Source organism: Lemur catta, chromosome 26, assembly GCF_020740605.2.
Source record: "Lemur catta isolate mLemCat1 chromosome 26, mLemCat1.pri, whole genome shotgun sequence".
NCBI lineage: Eukaryota > Metazoa > Chordata > Mammalia > Primates > Lemuridae > Lemur > Lemur catta.
Window position 1 is genome coordinate 3,033,837 of NC_059153.1, and position 22,061 is coordinate 3,055,897.

The 22,061-nt window shown below is 37.6% G+C and overlaps 1 protein-coding gene across 1 annotated transcript in view; it reads left to right on the forward strand.

The window, feature by feature from the left end:
• LOC123627758 (glutamyl aminopeptidase) overlaps positions 1–21,114 on the forward strand; it is a 66,771-nt gene extending 45,657 nt beyond the window's left edge. The window contains exons 14-20 of the mRNA XM_045537484.1: positions 2,316–2,466; positions 3,903–3,976; positions 4,097–4,201; positions 4,289–4,459; positions 7,926–8,066; positions 19,085–19,163; positions 20,317–21,114. Of these exons, the coding sequence (XP_045393440.1) occupies positions 2,316–2,466; positions 3,903–3,976; positions 4,097–4,201; positions 4,289–4,459; positions 7,926–8,066; positions 19,085–19,163; positions 20,317–20,469 (874 nt within the window). The 3' untranslated portion in view covers positions 20,470–21,114. The remainder of the gene's footprint in view (positions 1–2,315; positions 2,467–3,902; positions 3,977–4,096; positions 4,202–4,288; positions 4,460–7,925; positions 8,067–19,084; positions 19,164–20,316) is intronic.
• The last annotated feature ends 947 nt before the right edge of the window (positions 21,115–22,061 follow it).

Below are 22,061 nucleotides of genomic sequence, written 5' to 3' on the forward strand. Positions count from 1 at the left end.
TGACTGAATGGGTGGCTGGAAGAGCAGCATAACGGTACTAAATGCAGGGGGGACTATTTTACAGACACTTCCCAGGTAGCGTACTGGGAGGCAAAAAACCTTCTTGACATTTTTTAAGGGAGGAATTATAGGGTTAAAAAACAGGCTTTTGAATCTGTTTAAAATCCTAGTTCCATATAACTTTGAGTGAATCTCTTAACTTCTCTCTGCCTCAATTTCCTTAGTAAAACGGAGTTGACCTTGTAAGATTTTGGTGAGGAATAGATGAGATCATGGACAGGAAGCGCTGAAAAGATTATCTGGTGTGTAGAGAGTGCTCAATAAATTATATTACTTGACCACAATGCACTGACCATTGATTAGTAGCAACAAAAGACACGATTAGAAAAGCTCTTCTGAATTTGTAATCCAGATTCCCTTTGTAGGTAAAGGACAATATGATAGGACGCTTTTTAGTGAATTTCCAAGTTTAATCTCCTGCATATGTAATAGATTAGTTATTTTCACTATATTACAGTATACCATTCACTCATGTAATAAATATGTATTGAGGATCCACTATGTGCCAGGCAGACCCTGGGAAATTAAATGGTGAAAGAAGATGATCAATAAGCATTTTAAAACGTAACAGAGCCATTTAGAATTTTTTCCTGGAAAACCCTCCCGGGAATCCACTGTACCTTTTCCAAAGCTCAGCTTCTTGGCTGTTAGAAATTACAAAGCACTGTACTATCTCAACAGTTTAATTCCCATCAAGACACAATGCAGACGGTTCACTTGGCCCTAAGAGCACACGAAAGCCTCTTGAACGGCGCTTGCTGAGGAGCTGTGTGTGAAGCAAATAGCTCACACTATCGAAAGACTTTCTCACTTTCGCTCAGCTCCTCGGCATAGCCCCATAAAATTTTGAAAAGCTGTGGAAAGGAAGAAAGTGAAACAAATTTGAAAGCCAAAACAAACGTAGAATCCCACAGCAACAGAGCTGGAAAATACCTGAGCCATCACCTGGCCGGATTTCCCTTTGCAATACATGCAGAAAATTGAACACAGAGAGACACAAACTCCACCAAAGCCGGGTAGAGCTGACAGGATGGCTTAAAAGACCACCTGTGCTGAGACCACTATGAAACTTTAGGGAGCAAAGAAAACCAGAAATACGTAGTTAAATAGGTAAGTGCCTCGGGCAGGATCAGTATTTACACAAGTCTACTGCAGCATTCAAAAGCAATGTTTTATTATGTTCAATAGTCAGGACTAAAAGGGTGCATCTGAAAATAAACATATTCTTTATTCCTTTGTCCCTTTAAACTTGCTCTGAAGAGCCAGTCCTCCTCTTGCCTGCTGGGGACTTACTCTCTCGGTCAAGGTGAGGAACAGAGATTCGCCCCAGCACTTCTAGTCCCCCAGACGCTCAGTTCTGTAAGATACTCAGTCCAGTGAAATCACTGGAGCTTTCTACTTCATTTACAGCTTCTCCCTGCCCCAAGCTCAGGCCACCTTCAGACCAGCCACCTGCGGTGGGAATAAGATGCTTGATTTCTTCTACTTTCCCTGCTTGAAACTTCTTCTTCTTCTCCCCACTCACCACTCTGCCTCTGGTTTCTCCAAAGTTAAGGCAAGGAGAGCAAGGCTGGAGAGCAGGCGAGAGGAGGACAGATTCTGATGTGCCGTCTGCCTACTTCTGGTCCTTTTTGAATGCTGTAGATGTTCAATGCCGACTCTTTTTTCTTTGTTCAATGCTGATTTTTTTTTTTTTTTTTGAGACAGAGTCTCGCTCTGTTGCCCGGGCTAGAGTGCTGTGGTGTCAGCCTAGCTCACAGCAACCTCAAACTCCTGGGCTCAAGCGATCCTCCTGCCTCAGCCTCCCAAGTAGCTGGGACTACAGGCTTGCACCACCATGCCCAGCTAATTTTTTCTATATATATTTTTAGTTGGCCAGATAATTTCTTTCTATTTTTAGTAGAGATGGGGTCTCGCTCTTGCTCAGGCTGGTCTCGAACTCCTGACCTTGAGTGATCCACCCGCCTCGGCCTCCCAGAGTGCTAGGATTACAGGCGTGAGCCCCTGCGCCCGGCCTAAACGTACATCTTAATGTCTTCCTCCTTACTATTGAATGTATGAAAGCATGAATATATCATTTTGAACAAAACTTTTTGATTGGTTCTCAACAATAAATGCAATTTCTTATTTGTTTAATAGAAGCATTCTCATTCACATGGAACACTGTGATTGTCATATTAGTACTTTCAGTCAAATGGAAGATAAAGTCTATGGTTTTTAACTGACTGTGTTTTTTTTCTTTTTTTCTTTCTCAGAGCTCAACTTCTAGATTATCATGTGGCTCTGAACTTGACCAAGTATCTCAGAAATGAAGAGGATTATTTACCATGGCAGAGAGTCATTTCAGCCATAACCTACATCATTAGCATGTTCGAAGATGATACCGAGCTATACCCTATGATCCAGGTGCTGTTAATGCTCTGGTATCTTATGAAAGCAAATGTTTGGCCATCAGCAGAACAGGATGCTTTCTGAGAGAAGGAGCCTCTGGGTACACGAAAGCATATCTATCTGCCAGCTGGAATCAAAAGAAAGTGCAAAGACTTGACTAATCAAAGCAAAGATAGGCTATCTATTCTTTTTCAGTTGGAAATGTATTAGTATTTGTGGTTCTCTATACCAACCACTTAAAGGTATATTTCAGTGTTAAATGGAACATAAAAATGAATATTTTATTTAAAATATACATATCAAACCATAAACACTAATTAGATCCTATTTTTAGTGTATATATGTCACAATGAATTATTCTTACCAAAATATAACATTATATTTTCTTGTTCTTACTGATGACATTTCTTTTCTTTTCTTTTCTTTTTTTTTTGAGACAGAGTCTCGCTCTGTTGCCCGGGCTAGAGTGCCGTGGCATCAGCCTAGCTCACAGCAACCTCAAACTCCTGGGCTCAAGCGATCCTCCTGCCTCAGCCTCCCAAGTAGCTGGGACTACAGGCATGCGCCACCATGCCCGACTAATTTTTTTTTCTATATATTTTTAGTTGTCCAGATAATTTCTTTCCAGTGTTTTGTTTAGTAGAGATGGGGTCCTGCTCTTGCTCAGGCTGGTCTCGAACTCCTGACCTCGAGCTATCCTCCAGCCCCTGCCTCCCAGAGTGCTAGGGTTATAGGCGTGAGCCACCACGCCCGGCCCAACATTTCCACATAGAGATTTTGTTGTAAGATTGTCATTCTAAATACCGTTTTTTTTTTTTTTTTTTTTTTGCTTTGTGATTTCTATAGCACAGGACGCTTGTAATTTTAAACAAATTCTGGATTCAAATCTCTAGCTCTTCCACTTAGTAAATGAAAAAATCTTGAACAAATGATTTTATGTTTGTGAATCTTAATTCATTTGGTTCAATAAGAACATCAGCACTTGCCTGCCTGTGGTAATGTGAGGATCAAATAATATAAAATTCCGTTGTAAATTGTAAGGCAATCCACAAATATCAGTTATTTTTATTATTTTGTCAATACTGCAACAGTCTTTTTAGTGCAGGAAGTATATCAGGTATCTTTATATTTATTACATATGTGAACTAAGAAATGGGGGTTAAAAGGGAGATTAAAATCCAAAGTTTTATAGAACATTACAGAAAGACCCAGGATGGTTCATATCTTCAGGATTTTTTTTTCTTATTTAAGGAACAGTTTAAATATCTTCAGGATTGAAGCAAAATTGCAACGTGATAAAAACTGAACACATTCCTTTCCTAAGGGCAAGCCCAGAGTTCTCTGAACTAGTGGGAAAACAGATTACAACAGGGAGCTGCAGATTATAATAATGGGGATACTGCTGACAAGCAGTAAATTATTACTCATTGTACACGATTCTTGTATTTCAGGAATACTTCCAAAGTCAGGTGAAGCCCCTCGCGGATTCTCTGGCATGGACCGACACCGGAGATCATCTCACAAAGTTATTTTTCATCTTTTTAAAAGTTATATTCATTTGACATTTTGTTTGTGTGCTTTAAGACATGTTGAAAAGTGCTTCAGGTCCTGGCTTTGGGGTGGTTTGTTTTGTCTTGTTTTTCAGGTTACTCCGTGCCTCCGTGCTGGGGCTGGCATGCAGGATGGGAGACAGAGAAGCCTTGAGCAACGCTTCCCAGTTATTTGAGCAGTGGCTAACCGGGACTGTAAGGTGACTACCTGCCTTGTTTTATTTCTAGAAGACCTGGAACTGAGAAAAGAGCAATCGAAGTCTCTGAAACACTGTTTCTTCTTCTAGTATTCCTGTGAACCTCAGGCTTCTGGTGTATCGGTACGGGATGCAGAACTCTGGCAACGAAGCTTCGTGGAACTACACTCTTGAGCAATACCAGAACACGTCATTGGCTCAAGAAAAAGTAAAACTGCTCTATGGATTAGCATCAGTGCATAGCGTTACCCTTTTATCAAGGTAAACTGGGCTTTTATTTCCCTTATATGAAATAAGTGTCTTTAATAGTTTATGTGCCGCAGTCTCTTTAAGAGTTATTAAAGTATAATGTCTTCCACAAAAAATCCACTAAAAATTATTTTACCTCTGAGAAACAAAGTATCCATGTAAGATGGGCTCAAACAATAAATAAATGTAATCTCACATGCAACAATTCTGGAGGTCAGTGGTTTCCAGCTGTGTGCGGTGGCTCAATGTTTTCACCCAGGCCCCAGGCCCATCTCTTCCTGTTTGGCCATGTTCAACGTGTCGGGTGTCTCATGACTTCCAGAGCTCAACCTATTTTGTCTTTACACCAAAATGTCCAATGAAAGAAGGACAGAATCAAAAGAGTTTCTCCTCACAGGGCTTTGTGTTTATGCTAAAGGACAATTATCTCCACTTCCCCTCATTCCCCAAACTGGGTCACACGTAATCATCCTCGGTCACGCTCCAGGTTTGCTACTTGATCATTTGCTGCCTATGATGAACTTGCATTCCTTTGATTGATTTGAGCCAACTATGATTCTCTGAGCCTGGGGTAGTTGTCTACCTTACCTAGCAACAAGGATATCTAATGATACCACAACACAACTGGGCTCTGTCAGGAGAGAAAGAGGAGTGTCCATCACAGTATGCAGGTGCACACACAGAAATGTACTTACGCTCCATTCAGAAGGTACAAAGACCACTTGAAGTTCATCTCTGAATCTTTTCCCATTCTACATCCATGCCCCAAATCAACTAGCTTCTTTTTTTTTTTTTTTTTGAGACCCTGTCTCACTCTGTTACCCTGGCTAGAATGCCGTGGCGTCAGCCTAGCTCACAGCAACCTCAGATTCCTGGGCTCAAGCGATCCTCCTGCCTCAGCCTCCCGAGTAGCTGGGACTACAGGCATGCACCACCATGCCTGGCTAATTTTTTCTATATATTTTTTAGTTGTCCAGCTAATTTTCTTTGTATTTTTAGTAGAGACGGGGTCTCGCTCTTGCTCAGGCTGGTTTCAAACTCCTGAGGTCAAACAATCCTCCCGCCTCGGCCTCCCAGAGTGCTAGGATTACAGGCGTGAGCCACTGTGCCCGGCCTCTAGCTTCTGCCTTAATTCATTTTTTGCTTGGTTATGGCGTTTATTCATTTAATCAACACTTATGGTGTTCTTTGTATGAATAGGTATATAGATTGTGGGAATGAAAAGGAATAAAACAGGATATCTATTCTTGAGAAACTTACAGCTTCATGGGAGAAGCAGAATTTAAATAGTAAATTACCATGCAATACCAATTTGGAAGGACTACCAGAAGCAGTATGCTTTTACTTGGTAGAGCCAGCAACACACCTTCACTATCTTACCTGAGGGCTGTAGGTCAGTTCTCCTGCTCTCGGCCACAATAGTCCATTAAGAACTTGATCATCTTGACATCCCACAAAACATCGCCCTGATCCATTACTTTGACGGCACTGTGCTGATATTGTATCTGAAAAGAAAATTAGCATGTACTTTAGATGCTTTAGTTAAGACTCCTGTGAAGCAGGGAATGGAAGCTAAGTTGCGCAAAAAATTCAGGAGCCCACCACTTTAGTGCAGTTTCTGGAAGTTCAACGGTCTAGAGCATATTGCAATATTCCCGCTGAGGTGAAAGGAAGCTGCTGCAACTTGCATGGCCTACCACACAACAAAGGATTATTTTAGTGGGCTTAGTAAGATTTTCTTAAATTTTGGAAGAAACCTATCCCACATTTGAATGTGTTACCTCTACCATCTACAAAGTCAGTTTTGAATGATGACCACAGCAAAAGAAGTTTCTGCAGCAAGTCCAGCCTGTGGTAAAAGCTTCCCCAGAATTTCTCATCTGAAACGTAAGATAAATGTGTTGTGTTTTCGCGTAAGTAGATTTACTCAGACGACGGCAAGTACAAAGAAAATGTAGACAGTCTCCTGCAGTAAATGTTCAGTCTTCCAGAGCTCCTTGCCTTCCTCGTGTTCCTTCTGTCCTTCTGTCCAGGGAGACATAAGTCACCCTTGTGATACTGGAGAAAGAGCCCTCTGGTCTTTGCTGGTTTTGCGATAAGGTATCTACCTATTTTGGTCCTGGATCGGAGTTCCTCGGGTTTTCATGGATCATATTTTACATACCGGAGCCCTGTGTGTCACCCAGAGATGAAAGCTGTGGTCCCAGGCATTTGCTTCGGTTCGTGAAGTACCTACAACCATGTGGCATTTCTGTCTTCCCCGAAGCCCTTCCAGCAGCACCCCCTCTTACTGGAAGGCTGAAAAACTTCTGGGTCCCCCTTCACAGTACGCACAAGTGAAAGGAACCAGGGGAATTACCTTAAGCCCATTAACATGCTCACCTCCCCTTGCTCAGGATGTGCTCACTCTGCCACGCCATTTGGCACAGCGGGAAGACTGATACCCACCTGCAGGCCTTTTCTCTAGGGACTGCAGGGAGGGGTGTTTTCCAGCTTCCCACGTGGCACGGACTTTCCTTAAAGCTTCTGGTCTCCAGCCTCCCTTAGGATTAATTTCTATGGTCAAGTATGTTAGGGCTCTTGATACAGTAATAAAAACATACAAAATTTAGAAATCTCTTCTGTCTTTGGCAGAGGCTGACTCTGAAAACTTACTATGTTGCAATTCACGTTGAACAGTGATCCCTTTGTTGTAGTTATTAGCTCTCATCCTCCTAAAGATCTGAATGAATGTGTCAGTGGGTAGGATGCCAGGGGGTAGCAAGACTTGGAGAATATGAAAATATATCTGATCTATCGGCAGTAGATACCAATTTTTACTACATATCTCAAAGTGAATAAAATCAGTGCTGATCTTATTTGGAAATACTTTTCAACACAATATGTACTTGTAAAGTTTTGGGCTAGAAAGGCAACTCTGGGTAAAGCCATGGCATAAATTTGATAAAACCTATCCATTTGGTTATTTATCTTGTACTTATTTGTGCTATGCTATAATTACAAACAACTAATCTAGCCATATAGGTTTTTTTTAGAAGATTGTTTCTTTCAATCTAGGGAAGAACAAACAAAATTTAACTGTTATCCTATAAAGAATAAGAGCATAAATTCTTTCTCTTAATTAGGTGGGATAATAAGGGATTGATGTGCTCTATTCAATAAATACTACTTTTAAAGATTAATAGTTAAAATTCTGTGTTTCTTTATTTACTGAAGATTTCCAAAATAATTTAATTTTTTAATGCTCCTATGGTTTACATTTTACTAGTCCTCAAAATCATAGGTTGTTCTTTAAAAACAGTTAAATATATTAAAAACTTTTAAATTGTCTTTCATTATTTGTCATATTTAATCAGCTTTGTCAGCTGATTCCTCAAGAATTGAATTGCTAGAATGAAAACTATTTTGTATTGGAATTTAGTTAAGAGTGCACATTAAGAGTTCATTTTGAGTTATTTTTCTCTTTGGCTTCTCTTAGGTATTTGGAATTGCTCAAGGACACAAGCCTTATTAGAACTCAGGATGTGTTTACAGTCATCCGATATATTTCATACAACAGCTACGGGAAATATATGGCCTGGAATTGGATACAGCTCAACTGGGAGTATCTAGTCAACAGGTGGGATGATCAGATAATTGTTGCTCTCTTTGTTTCATGTCATCTATAGATTCCTTCTTTGTCTCTTTGGAGCACTTTCTCTGACATATATACAATACCTGAAATGGCATATTATTAGAGATAAAGGATCATGGTATTTTCTTTCCAGGGAAGCAATGTAGTAAATTTTAGGCACAATCATTTTTCTGGAAATTGTTGTTTCCAACTGATCTATAAGATTCTGAGATCTGGAGAGATGACTAAATAGCATTGTTTTTAGTTTTATTAAAGCAAGTTAATACAATTCTGTCTGTTGTGCTGGTACGTAGCAAAATGCCAGGTACATATTTAGTTCTCAAATTAATATTTGATGAAAACTAAATAAGAATTCCTGGACTAGGGTTCAAATTAGAGCTCTTATAAAACTGACCTTTTATGGGTGGTAACTTTTATCTGCCCTGACCAGGCAAGTAAACTTCAAGTGTTACGAATAGTTCTTAAAAGGGAACAATATTTCCCAGGTAGTAACAGTTTTAAAATGGGAAATAGCAAGGACAAGAAAAGAGCAAAATCAACAAAAGAGATGCTTTTCCACACTTCTTAATTCTTCAGCATCACGCAGAAGAAATATTGCCAGTCTTGGTTTGGATCCCGCAAATATAATGCTCAGCTTCCATTAAAAAGGCATTTCCTTGACAGAGTATAAAACAGGATATAGAATAAAAATAAAATACGTCCCAGATAAATTTGCAAACATTAATGAAAAGACCTTTACCATCTGCAATCCCCCCATTAGGACACAGCCTCTGTCATCATCCCCTAGTTTCTCCTGCCCCTCCCGCAGAGCTGCCTAGCTGATAATGACTTGCTGATGAGAAGGACCAGCTGCAACGGTAACTTCTGTTTCTTTCCTCTTTTCTACTCTACAACTCACCACAGTGCCCCTGTGTCCGTTTACATTTCTTTTCCTTCTGAGACCCAGATTATATCTCTAGCTCTCAATCAAGATGCACTATACGGCTTCTGCCTATTTGTGATAATTTTTTGCCTCCTTTCTTCTTGCGATTATTGAGTGTAACTGCTCATCCACCTCTATGAAGATTGGCTGGTGAGAGTGTGCATGTGTATGTGTGTGTGCATTTTCACCTGTTTATCATTATTCCAATGAAATGCTTGGTTTAGAATGAATAAATCTACCCATTAAGAACACTTGTTATCTGGATGTGACAGTTCATACCGTGCAAGGTAATATCCTCCATTTTCAAAGATCTATGCCTAATGATACGTACTGTGTGTTTTGTTTTAATCAAAAAGATCATAAAACTCTGTGTGTGTGTGTGTGTGTGTGTGTAAGAAACCTGTATAGATGAAGCAAAATGCTTAGTTTTGAGGTATTATGAAAAGATAAGCAAATAGTGTTCTACTTTGCACAATAAAACGGCCATTTATTGTTAAATAAAGTATTTCTCAAGGCCTATTTGAATAGCTCTGGTGTGATTTATTTCAAATAATGCACTTTTCATTTTTAAAAATTAATTCATTGTTATACTCCTGAAAAATTAAGTAGAAAAAATAGGTTTTTCCTTGTCATAAAGGTCATATATATCTGGACTTAAAATAAATGTATTAGACCTAATAAACTGAATTTTTTTAAAGAAAACTAAATTGAGAAACTATTTCCAGAACTAGTTCCAAAAGCCTTGCCTAAGGCTTTTAGTATTTTTTCCTTGAGACAGAGTCTCCCTCTGTTGCCCAGGCTAGAGTGCCGTGGCATCATCATAGCTCACAGCAACCTCAAACTCCTGGGCTCAAGCGATCCTCCTGCCTCAGCCTCCCAGTTACCTGGGACTACAGGTGTGTGCCAACAAGCTCCGCTAATTTTTTCTATTTTTAGTAGAGATGGGGTCTCGCTCTTGCTCAAAGCCCAGGATGGCCTCAAACTTCTGAGCTCAAGAGATCCTCCACCTCGGCCTCCCAGAGTGCTAGGATTATAGGCGTGAGTTACCACGCCTGGCCACTTTTAGTATTCTTTCTTAGTCTAATGATCCAGTTCTCATGAGATATTATTTCAAATGGCCCCAAACATAAAATTATATAATAAACACATGTCTAACACACAAAACACCCAATATTAATTATGTTTGGCTTGAACAAATAGAATTTCTCCATAAAAATTGCATAAGACAAATTAAACAAAAATGAGTCAAGCATTATCCAAATATTTCCAAACTCTTGAATGTTTTCCAAATTTTAGGATGAATAGTTTTACTACTTCTATTTCCAAATTATTTATTGTCACCCTAAAATAAAAAAGCTGCTTTTTTAAATAAAACTTTTGTCATGTGAATTTTTATGCGATTTTTATGACAATGATGGCCACAACACTAACGTCTATGCCAGTTTGAGACTTAAACACAAAGTTAGAAAGACACTTTGGAAATTATTCTTTGCTTTTTTTTCTTCAATTAAACTCATAGATGAAACTTGAATGCGCCCAATAAGCCCAATGAGCCCAATAGGATAGTGTGATTTTAGTTCATGATTATAGATGAAAAATTAAGTCAATAGGACAGACTGAAACCATTTACTTCATACACAAAATAATTTAATAAGCACTTAAAAGGTTTTTGTGCATCAAAATCATTTTTTGATAACATAATACTACATAAATATTAAGTTCAAAGTAGACCTGCCCTACAGGAAATGCTCAAAAGTGCACTATAGATGGAACAGAACAATCAGTACCCTCCAGTGTAAAAACACCCAAAAGTTAAAGCTCACAGCTCTTATAAAACAGTAGCATACGAGGGAAAACAAAACAAGGTATCACTCAACATGATGAACAGAACAGTATACCACGTATCAATAGTGACACTGAACATGAACAGTCTTAATGCTCCACTTAAAAGACATAGACTGGCTGAATGGATGAAAAAATCCAACCCAATTATAGGCTGCCTTCAAGAAACCATCTAACTTGTAAGGACTCTCACAGACTCAAGGTCAAGGGATGGGCTGGGCGCGGTGGCTCACGCCTGTAATCCTAGCACTCTGGGAGGCCGAGGTGGGAGGATCACTCGAGGTCAGGAGTTCGAGACCAGCCTGAGCAAAAGCGAGACCCCGTCTCTATTAAAAATGGAAAGAAATTAGCTGGACAGCTAAAAAATATGTATATGTAAAAAATTAGTCGGGCATGGTGGCGCACGGCTGTAGTCCCAGCTACTTGGGAGGCTGAGGCAGTAGGATCACTTGAGCCCAGGAGTTTGAGGTTGCTGTGAGCTAGGCTGACTCCATGGCACTCTAGTCCGGGCAACAGAGTGAGATTCTGTCTCCAAAAAAAAAAAAAAAAAAAAAAAAAAAAGTTCAAGGGATGGAAAAATATTCCATACAATTGCAAACCAAAAGCCAGCAGGTGTAGCCATTCTTATATCAGATAAAATAGACTTTAAATCAACAATGGTAGAGGAGGACAAAGATGGTCATTATATAGTGATAAAGGGAGCAATCCAAAAAGACACAAAAATCCTAAATATATATACACCTAACACAGACACTTCCAGATTCATAAAACTAATTCTACTAAATTTAAGCAAAGAAATAAACGGCAGCATCATAATTGCTGGGGACTTCAACACCCCACTGACAGAAGTGGACAGATCATTGAAGAAGAAAATCAATATAGAAACATTGGACTTAAATAGGACTCTAGAACAGATGGACCTAACAGACATTTACAGAACATTCTACCCCAAAACTATAAAATATATATTCTTCTCATTAGCACATGGGACATTTTCCAAGATTCATCATCTTAGGCCACAAAACAAGTCTCAGCAAATTCAGGAAAATTGAAAACATACCATGTATCTTCTCAGACCACACTGGAATAAAACCATAAATCATTTCCAAGAGAAACTCTGAAATCTACACAAAATCATGAAAATTAAGCAATCTGTTGCTGAATGATCCTTGGATCAATGATAAAATTAAGAAGGAACTCAAAAGATTCTTTGAAGTAAATGACAAAGGGGACAAAAGCCATCAAAAATCTATAAGATACAGCAAAAGCAATGCTAAGGAGAAAGTTTACAGCCTTAAATTCTTACATTAACAGGACAGAAAGATCACAAATTAACAACATAAAGCCATATCTCAAGAAGCTACAAAAAGAACCAAACCCGAGGCCAATAGAAGGAAAGAAATAACAAACCTTAGAGCATAACTAAACTAAATGGAAAGCAAAAAACCAACACAAAGGCTCAACGAAACAAAAAGTTTGTTCTTTGAAAAGATGAACCAAATTGATAGACCACTAGCAAGATTAACCAGAAATAGAAGAGAAACAACTCATGCTCAATCAGAAATGAAAAAGGAGACATTATAACTGATAACACAGAAATATAAAATATCATTCGTGAATACTGAAAAAACCTCTACTTACAAAAACTAGAAAACCTAGAAGAAATGGATAAATTTCTGGAAACACACAACCTCCCAAACCAGAATCAGGAAGGAACAGAAATCCTGAGCAGACCAATCATCAACAGTGAGATTGAAGCAGTCACAAAAAACCTCCCAACAAATAAAAGCCTCAGATCAGATGGATTCACAGTCAAATTCTACCAGACCTACAAAGAAGAGCTGGTACCTAACCTTCAGAAATTTGTCCACAACTTCAAGAAGGAGGGATTCCTCCCTAATTCATTCTACAAAGCCAGTATCACCTTGATACCAAAGCCAGGAAAGGACACAACAAAAAAAGAAAACTACAGACCAATATCCCTTATGAAGATTGATGAAAAAATTCTCAAGGAAATACTGGAAAACTGAATTCAAAAGCACATCAAAAAGATAATTCACCATGATCAAGTGGGTTTCATACCAGAGATGCAAAGATAGTTCAACATATGCAAATCAATACATGTGCTTTACCACATAAAGAGAGACAAAAATCAAAGACCATATGATCATCTAAATAGATGCAGAAAATGCATTCAATAAAATCCAGCACACTTTCATGATAAAAACCTTCAATAAACTGGGCATAGAAGGAACATACCTCAAAATTATAAAATCCATATAAGACAAACCCGCAACCAACATCATACTGAATGGGAAAAAGTTGAAAGCATTCCCCATAAGAAGTGGCACAAGACAAGGATGCCCACTGTCACAACTTCTATGTAACGTAGTACTAGAAGTCCTAGCCAGAGCAATCAGCCAAAGAGAAAGAAATAAAGCGCATCCAAATTGGAAAACAGAGGAAGTCAGATTATCCCTGTTTGCCAATGATATGATCTTGTATCTAGAAAACCCTAAAGACTCCACCAAAAGATTCCTGGAATTGATGAATAAATCCAACAAAGTCTCAGATTACAAAATCAATGTACACAAATCAATAGCATTTCTATGTACTAATAACAGCCAAGCTTAGCATCAATTCAAGGATGCAGTACCATTTTCAATAGCTACAAAGAAAATAAAATACCTAGGAATATACTTAAACAAGGAGGTGAAAGACCTCTACAATGAGAACTACGAAACACTGCTGAAAGATATCACAGGTGACATAAACAAATGGAAAAACATCCCATACTCATGGACTGGTAGAATAAACATCATCAAAATGTCCATTCTGCCCAAAGTGATTTACAGATTCCATGCAATCCTAACATCATATTGCACAGATGTAGAAAAAATAATCCTAATAAGCTTCATTTGGAACCATAACCTGAATAGCCAAAGCAATCTTAAGCAAAAAAGAACAAATCTGGAGGTATCACATTACCTGACCTCAAATTATACTACAAAGCTACAGTAACCCAAACAGCATGGTACTAGTACAAAAATAGAGACAGACCAATGGAATGGAATAAGAGAACCCAGAAATAAAACCATTGACCTAAAACCAACTGATCTTTGACGAAGCAGACAAATATATGTACTGGGGAAAGGACACCCTATCCTATAAATAGTGTTGGAAAAACTATATAGTCATATGCAAAGGAGTATGTCTTGTCATATATAAAAATTAATTCAAGATGGATTACAGACTTAAATGTAAGGGATGAAACCATAAGAACTCCAGAAGAAAATGTAGAAAAAACTCTTCTAGACATTGGCCTCAGCGAAGAATTTATGACTAAAACCCCAAAGGAAAATACAGCAACAATAAAAATAAATGAATGGGACTTAATTGAATTGAAAAGTTTCTGCACTGCAGAGGAAACAATCAACAGAGTAAATAGATAACCTACAGAGTGGGAGAAAACACGCCAAAAAGGGCTAATATCCAGAATCTACGAAGAACTCAAATCAGCAAGAAAAAAGTAAATACCCCATTAAAAAGCGGGCAAAAGACATGAACAGAGTTTTTTCAAAAGAAGATAGACATATGGCCAACAGACATATCAAAAAATGCTCAACATCACTAATCATTAGAGAAATGCAAATTAAAACCATAATCAGATACCTTACACCTATCAGTATGGCCATTACTAAAAGTTCAAAAAACAATAGATGTCAGTGTAGATGTGGTAAAAAAGAAACACTTAAACACTGTTGGTGGGACCGTAAATTAGTACAACCTCTATGGGAAGCAGTATGGAGATTCCTCAAAGAAATAACAGTAGACCTACCATGTGATCCAGCAATCTCACTACTGGGTATCTACCCAAAGGAAAAGAAATCATCATATCAAAAAGACACTTGCACCTGAATGTTTATCGCAGCACAATTAACAGTTGCAAAGATGTGGAATTAACCTAAGTGTCTATCAATTTATCAGTGAATTAAAATAATTGTACATATGTACACCATGGAGTGCTACTCAACTATAAAAAGGAATGAAACAATGTCATTTTCAGCAACTTGGGTGGAACTGGAGAACATTATCCTAAGTGAAATATCTCAGGATTTGAAAAACAAACACAGCTAAATGACATGTACACAGGGCCACAAAGAGATGTAAAGGACATTGGAAACCAAGAAAGGGGGAGGGTGGGAGTGGAGTGAGGGATAAAAACTTACCTATCAGGTACAAATGGACACTATGCCGGTGAAAGGCACTCTAAAAGCCCTGATTTCAGCATTATACAATGTTTCCAGATAGTGAAAACATTTGTACCCCCTTGATATTTTGAAATAAAAAAATAGTAAGTCCAAGAAAAGGATTTTCTATAATTTTTTAAACTATTTAAAACATAATTAAATCCTTATTTTTGGTTTTGAAATAATCAACATGATTAAATCAATATGATTAATATTCCCCCTATTTTCTATACTTTATATGAGATTGGTTTCTTGGGATGAACATATTTCATTCTCACATTTCTAGCATTTACACAGGTAGTTGCAGTTTTCATTCAATCTATTCATTTCTAGTTTCTAAATATATTGTTTAATTTTTAGTCACTAAGAAAAACCAGAGAGGAATATTATAGAAATTATAGGTCATTGAAAAAAATTGTTTTATTACCTACAATTAACAGACTTTCTTTGAATCTATCTATAGAATCTCATTGCAGCAACTCGGTGTGATTTGCTTTTTTAAATTCCCATTTTCTTATTAAAACTGATACGTGTTCTTTAAATGCAAATAAACAAAATGCAAATAAACAAAAATAGGAATACAAAAGTTAGCTGTAATACAACCACCTGGAAATAATTCCTATTGTCATGTTACTGTTTTTCCTTAAATTTTTCTACGGCTGTTTGTTTATTTATTTAATTTGCAGAAATGGAATCATATTATATAGATGGTTTTATGACTTGCTTTTTTTCCACATCATCCTATATTGTGGATGTCTTTTCATGTCTTTAAATATGCATCTTCACTGTTATTTTTAATGGCTTCATAGTGTTTCAATGTATACATGTGTCTTAGTTTATGTAGTCAATCCCTATCTGTTGGACAATAGAATTGTTCCCCCACTATTATACATAATGTATTGATGAACAATGTCTTTGAAAGTGAATCTCTTAGTTCTTTTTTTTAAATCTCCTTGACAATTTCTTTAGAATACAAGTAATACTAGTAGTAATATTACTGGGTTAAATGATGTGTTTATTTTTACAGTTTCTGATACATGTTGCAGAACTGCCATCCAGAAAAATTTTACTATTAATAATAACTGCCTGTTTTCCAACCCTTTCCAACATTTAGTGTTATTTTTCAATATTTTTGTGAATTGAGCATATGAAAACTGATATCTAATTTCATTTTTATTTAGTAATTTTTTTTGAGGTAGGAGTCTCATTCTGTTGCCCAGGCTAGAGTGCAGTGGTGCAATCATGGCTCACTGCAGCCTTGAACTCCTGGGCTCAAGAGATCCTACCACCTCAGCCTCCCCAGTAGCTGGAACTACAGGCATGCCCCACTGCACCTGATTAATTTTTCTTAAAAATTTTTTGTAGAAATAGGGTCTCTCTATGTTGTCCAGGCTGGTCTGGAACACTTGGCTTCAAGTGATCCTCCCACCTCAACCTCCCAAGTAGCTGGGATTACAGGCATGAGCCACCATGCCTGGCTCATTTTAAATTATAACACTTTCATAGTAAATATTGTGGAACACCTACTATGTGCCTGGCATCATGACTGGAGTTGGGGATACAATAGTAAGGAGAAACAGACCTGGTTCTTTGTCCTCATGAAGCTTACAGTCCAGTGATAGAGACCAGTATGAAGTAAAAGAATCACACGAATACATGTATACTTTATTAGACATAAATTATGAAAATACACACCAATTTAGGGCTCAGACAAAAATGTTACTTAAAATGGTTGGCCACGGAATCTGAACTATATAAAGAAATAAGTGGAAGAAAAGGAAGAGCTGGTGGTCCAGGAGAAAGTAGGGTGGGGACAGTTAACTGGCCAGAAACACAGGCAGAGTCAATGAACAGTCACAGTGGAAACTGAATGAAAGGTATGTTATGTCATAAAGGGTGTGTAGCTGGTCCGATGGTAGTGGGTTATCAGAACTTATTAACATTAGTGTCACTAAAGTTGGTATTCAACCCCCACTGCTAAATTTGACTGGCTTAAAAAAAAAAAAAAGAAAAAGAAAACAAAAGAAATAAAGGGTGTGTAAATTAACAATTTTAGGGGCAGATTACTTACAGGTGATCACAAGGTATCACAGGAATTTGGTGGCTGAGGTCAAGTGAAGAAGGTATCATTGGAAATACAGTTAAGAAACTAAGGACCGAAGATGTTATATCGATCATCTGTCTGGACCTTGATATCACCCAAGATGATGTCATGGCTTGGAGTAGAGAGAAGACCAGCAGTCAGGTGTCAAAGTGTATCATAAATGACAGGGAGTAACCTGAAGGAACAGAAGTTTTTAAAGAGGGTGGGGGAGGAATGTTCTGGAAGCAGCGGTGGGGAGCATGAGCACACCAACCCCATTGCCTACAGAGGAGATGGGAAAGTAAACATTCTCTAAGTGAGAAGTAATGTTCCTATGAAGGGACAGTTCCGGGGGCCAGGTGAAAGGGTCTGAGAGATGAGAGATTGGGAAGATCCAGGAAATATGTCAGAGGAAAGGAAGTATACACATTTAGGGGCAGTGTCACTAGATGCCCCAGAGTCACATTTCGGACATTAGGGATGAAAACCATGGTGGATCTAAACTCAGTGGCGTCTGCAGTAAGAGTGGGCATTGGGCCCAGGGCACTGAAGATCGTGGTTGATTGCTAGAGCATTTCATCATTTTCCCATTGGTACATTTTCATACCTTTGGTAAGCTCATGCTAGCATATTTCTCTCTTTTACTAATTTTTAAGAGTTCTTTATATAGTAAAAATATTTGCTCTTTATCATATATGTTACAACTATTTTTTTCCGGTTAGTGTTTGACTTTTACTTTTGTTTATGGTAGGTTTTCTTTTTAGTATAAAACTTTTAAATTTGTATAACATGAACTTTATCAGTTTTTATCTTAACGGTTTTTGTTTTTGCTCTGTGATAATTTTTAAATGTAAAATCTTTCTTACTGCTTTACTCACAGATGTATTTTCTTGCACTCCTCCCCAAGATTCCAGTGGTTCGAGCTTTAAATATAATTTTGTGGTTGTTTTTCTTGCACTGTGATTAGCTGCAATGAGATTTTTACCTCTATTACGACACTTTGTATTACGGTCTGTAAGGAAACTTCTGATTCTTGCTCTTGAAGAGAGAAAATGCAAAAAGAATAGAATAGAATATTATCTCTAAAATTCTACCTTGGTACTTAGCTATAGGTGTCTTTGCTTGGCCAGCCTGACACAGGTGATAATCCTCAAAATGCAAGTAGCTAATGAAGCCGTTTGAAAGCATGATAAATAGCCTATATTCAAATTTCTGTACCAACAGGAAGATGCATAGAGTATTCGTTAGCATGACGGTGCTAGAGCTGTTCTGCTGTAACAGAAATACAGAAGTGCAGCAGCAGCCAGGACATGTGTGGGTAATTATTTCTCACTCAGACTAGACTTTGAAGTGAGCAGTCAAAATTGTGAGGTTGGTTCTGCTTTTTGAGGCCAGGCCATTATCCTGTGTGGTTGAAGCTGAATCACTGGTATGTCCATGTTCTATAGCCTAGGAGGAGATAAAAACCCCAAAACTCAAAGGCAAGCAATTTCTCTTGATTTAAGCAAGGAGATCGAAGTTGAATTTACCATTTGCACTCATGTTCTGTTGACGAGAGCTGGGTCACCTCTCTACACCTGGGTATAAGAAAGGCTGAGAAATGTGGTCTTTAGCTGGGTGCTCATGTGTGCAGGAAAAAAGAACAGATTTGGGGAATACAGCAAGCCGTCTGCCACATCTGAGAAAGTGCTGTGAATTTGTCTCCAAAAAGAAGTGCAGAATTTACGGAGAATTTCTCCTGAATAGAATGATTTTAAATTAAATGAGTTTCTTACTGTTTTGCTTACATTGAAAATTACTTTAAAAAAGAACCCTACAACATAAAAAGGCAATATCCACATTTAGAGAAAAGATTTGAAGTTCTGAGCACTGACATTTTCTTTTTCTCCTCTAAATTTCTCTTCAGATTTACAATCAATGACAGAAACCTCGGCCGAATTGTCACAATAGCAGAGCCATTCAACACTGAACTACAACTCTGGCAGGTATGAAGATAAATTTCTCTATATTTGTCTAAAATGGAACGGAATTAAAGTTTTTTTCCCAAATAGATATAGCATTATTTCAATCCAAATCACAGACGACAATGAGAAAGAAAGAAATAATTCTTTTTAGTTTTGTCTGTTTTTTAATTGTATATATCTAAGGTGTAAAACATGATGTTTTGATATATTTATCTTGATAAGTATACACAGTGAAGTAAGAGATAATTCTTATGTCTATAAAATGTACACCTACTTTGTTTTCTAAACTAAAAAAAAAAAAACCTCAAATGACCAAGAAACAAAGTTTAAAAGCTGATCGAGGTGAGGGCTTGGAAGGCCGAGGCAGCCACATGAAACCCTTCAGCTCACCAAGGCGTGGGCAGAAGGTCCCTCCTTTCCTGATAAATGTAACTCTGGAATAAGTTGGTCAAAATTTGATTCCATTCACATTCATAGTTTCGGAGTTTCAAAACTAATCACAGATCTTTCAGGTTTCAAATATCTCAATTCCTGGGGGGGAAATGTCCATTAATTTTGAACAAATAGAGATCGTATGAAGTTTTACTCTCTGTGTGTTAGGTATTGGAATGCTAAGAGACTTCTGTATGTGAAGAAACCAAATAATTCTTACTTTTGCAGAGCAAATAATAGTACGGTTGAGTTTCGGGAAGGGTTTTGGAGGTCAAAGGGAGGATAGAACCAAGTTTAACAGAGATTTTTTTTTTTTAAATGAGTACTTAATAAGTGAACTGAAAGTATATTAAAATACTCCAGACTCCTGGAGTGCATTCGCTAGGCAAAACCCTCATTCCATGGGCCAGATTTTCTAGGGAATGCCCTGGGGAAGCTACAGAAAATAGAGAACCCAGAGAAACTGAAACAGGCTTGCCAGCCACTGACATGTCCCCCTCCTTCCCCAACATACCGGAGCATATTTTGGTTTGACATGTCGTGGGCATCCAAACGCCATGGGTAGTGATTTCTTCTAAGAGACAGGCATAGTCCAAACGATGCACCAAGAGGCGTAACTCCATGTTGCGCAGTGATACTGACTTTCTAGGCGAGAAGGAAACAAATCCAGTTTGTAAATGAAATTCCTGGAGAATAATTTGGCTTAAAATGACTTTTCTAATTATTGCCCTCTCTTTTGCAGATCGAGAGCTTTTTCGCAAAATATCCAGATGCTGGAGCAGGAGAAACATCCAGGGCACAAGTGCTGGAAACTGTGAAAAACAATATCGAGTGGCTAAAACAAAATACAGACGCCATAAGAGAATGGTTTTCTAATGTACCTAACAATGGCTAATGTGCTCAAATGTTATAGTTTAATTTTGTCAATCTGTTCTTTCTCCTATTAAGCATTTGGTGACTAATTTGCAAGCACTATGAAGGAAGCCTTATAAACAGTGCTTTTGCTAAGTACTGTGTTGATATGCCTTGAAAAGCTTTTAAACGGTTCCTCTTTGTTTATGAAGGAACATACTAATAGAGTATTTAACATACTCAGGGACTTCTAAGTGTGCTTCAGAGGAGATTCTTTACAAACTGAAGAGAATTTAATAGTCCTTTTAATGTCTTTAAATATCATTCTTTGTATCTTAAATCTGTGAAAAGAGAACAATTTCGTCTTAGCTTTACATTTTTAGTACCAAAGAAACACCACTTAATCTTCTCTCTTGATTGATTTTTAAACTTTAAATACCAGTACTTGAGGGACCAATATTACCATTTTAATCTTTATTTTATTATTCAGAATTACATAGACCTAATATCATTTTATTCACATACGTCTTACTACTTCAAATCCTACCAAAGTAACCTGGGCTTAAGTTTTTCTCGAGGACTGCATGAATTAGCCAAAGAAACGGCTGTTGCCTTTGCTCTTGTACAATCAACAAGAGAATTCTCCACTCCTTTTAAAAATAAATATAAATGATTACCTTGAAAAAAATATTGTTTTCCAGTGTCACTTTACTCTAGGATAAAAATGACTGCAGTGTTCCCCCAATAATTCAGCACATCACAATGATGATTCAAGAATCTGGCCTTTTCATGCTTGGTACTCTCTCATCTTGCTCCATTCCTTACAGAGCTCCTTCATATATGCTATGAAATTACAGGGAACATAGTGCTTAACTCTGCTCCGTAGATTTCAGAGGAAAAAAGCTAAATAATTGGAAACAGTTCTTAGCATCGAGTTCACCTAGCAATCGCGGTGTGAAAATGGGGAAAACCATGGACATCCCCAGCATGATTCTGCATATCTGAGGATGTGTCTTCTTACAGATAAATTTTATGTATAAACCTCTTAGATCCTAATCCATACAGAAAAGCACTGATCAAATTTATATGAATGACTTGATTAACAACTTCAATTTCATAGAAGCTGATGGCAAGAATATGTTTAATATGGTACTTGATGCCTAATGGATCCACAATGTAATTCCAACAGGCAGAAAAGATGGTAAATTACTATGTTTCAACCTGCTATATCTGGAAAATCTAAATTTATTCGGAACTTTCAGAAATATAAAGTCATCTAGGATTGGCTTGATGAGAAGCATATGGGAGCAATCAAAACCTTAGCTTAGACTTTATGCAATAATGTGCCTAATCGTGTACTCTGTAACTTTATGTATTTTCCTATTGTTGTTTCTTAATTATCACTTCTCAACCCATACAGCTAAGCCAGTAAATTCAAATGTAGTTTGGGGAGAAAAAGATATAAAAGAAAAAATTTCCAGACAAAAATGTGTAAAATATTATTTTAAATTATTTCAGAAACAAAACATATTAACATAATATATCATCCAGAAAACCCCCTGCTAAAGCTCATCTTTATTCCTTCCCTCCGTTTGCATTTAATTCCATTCCCTTTTTTACTTCTGCTGTTCTCTA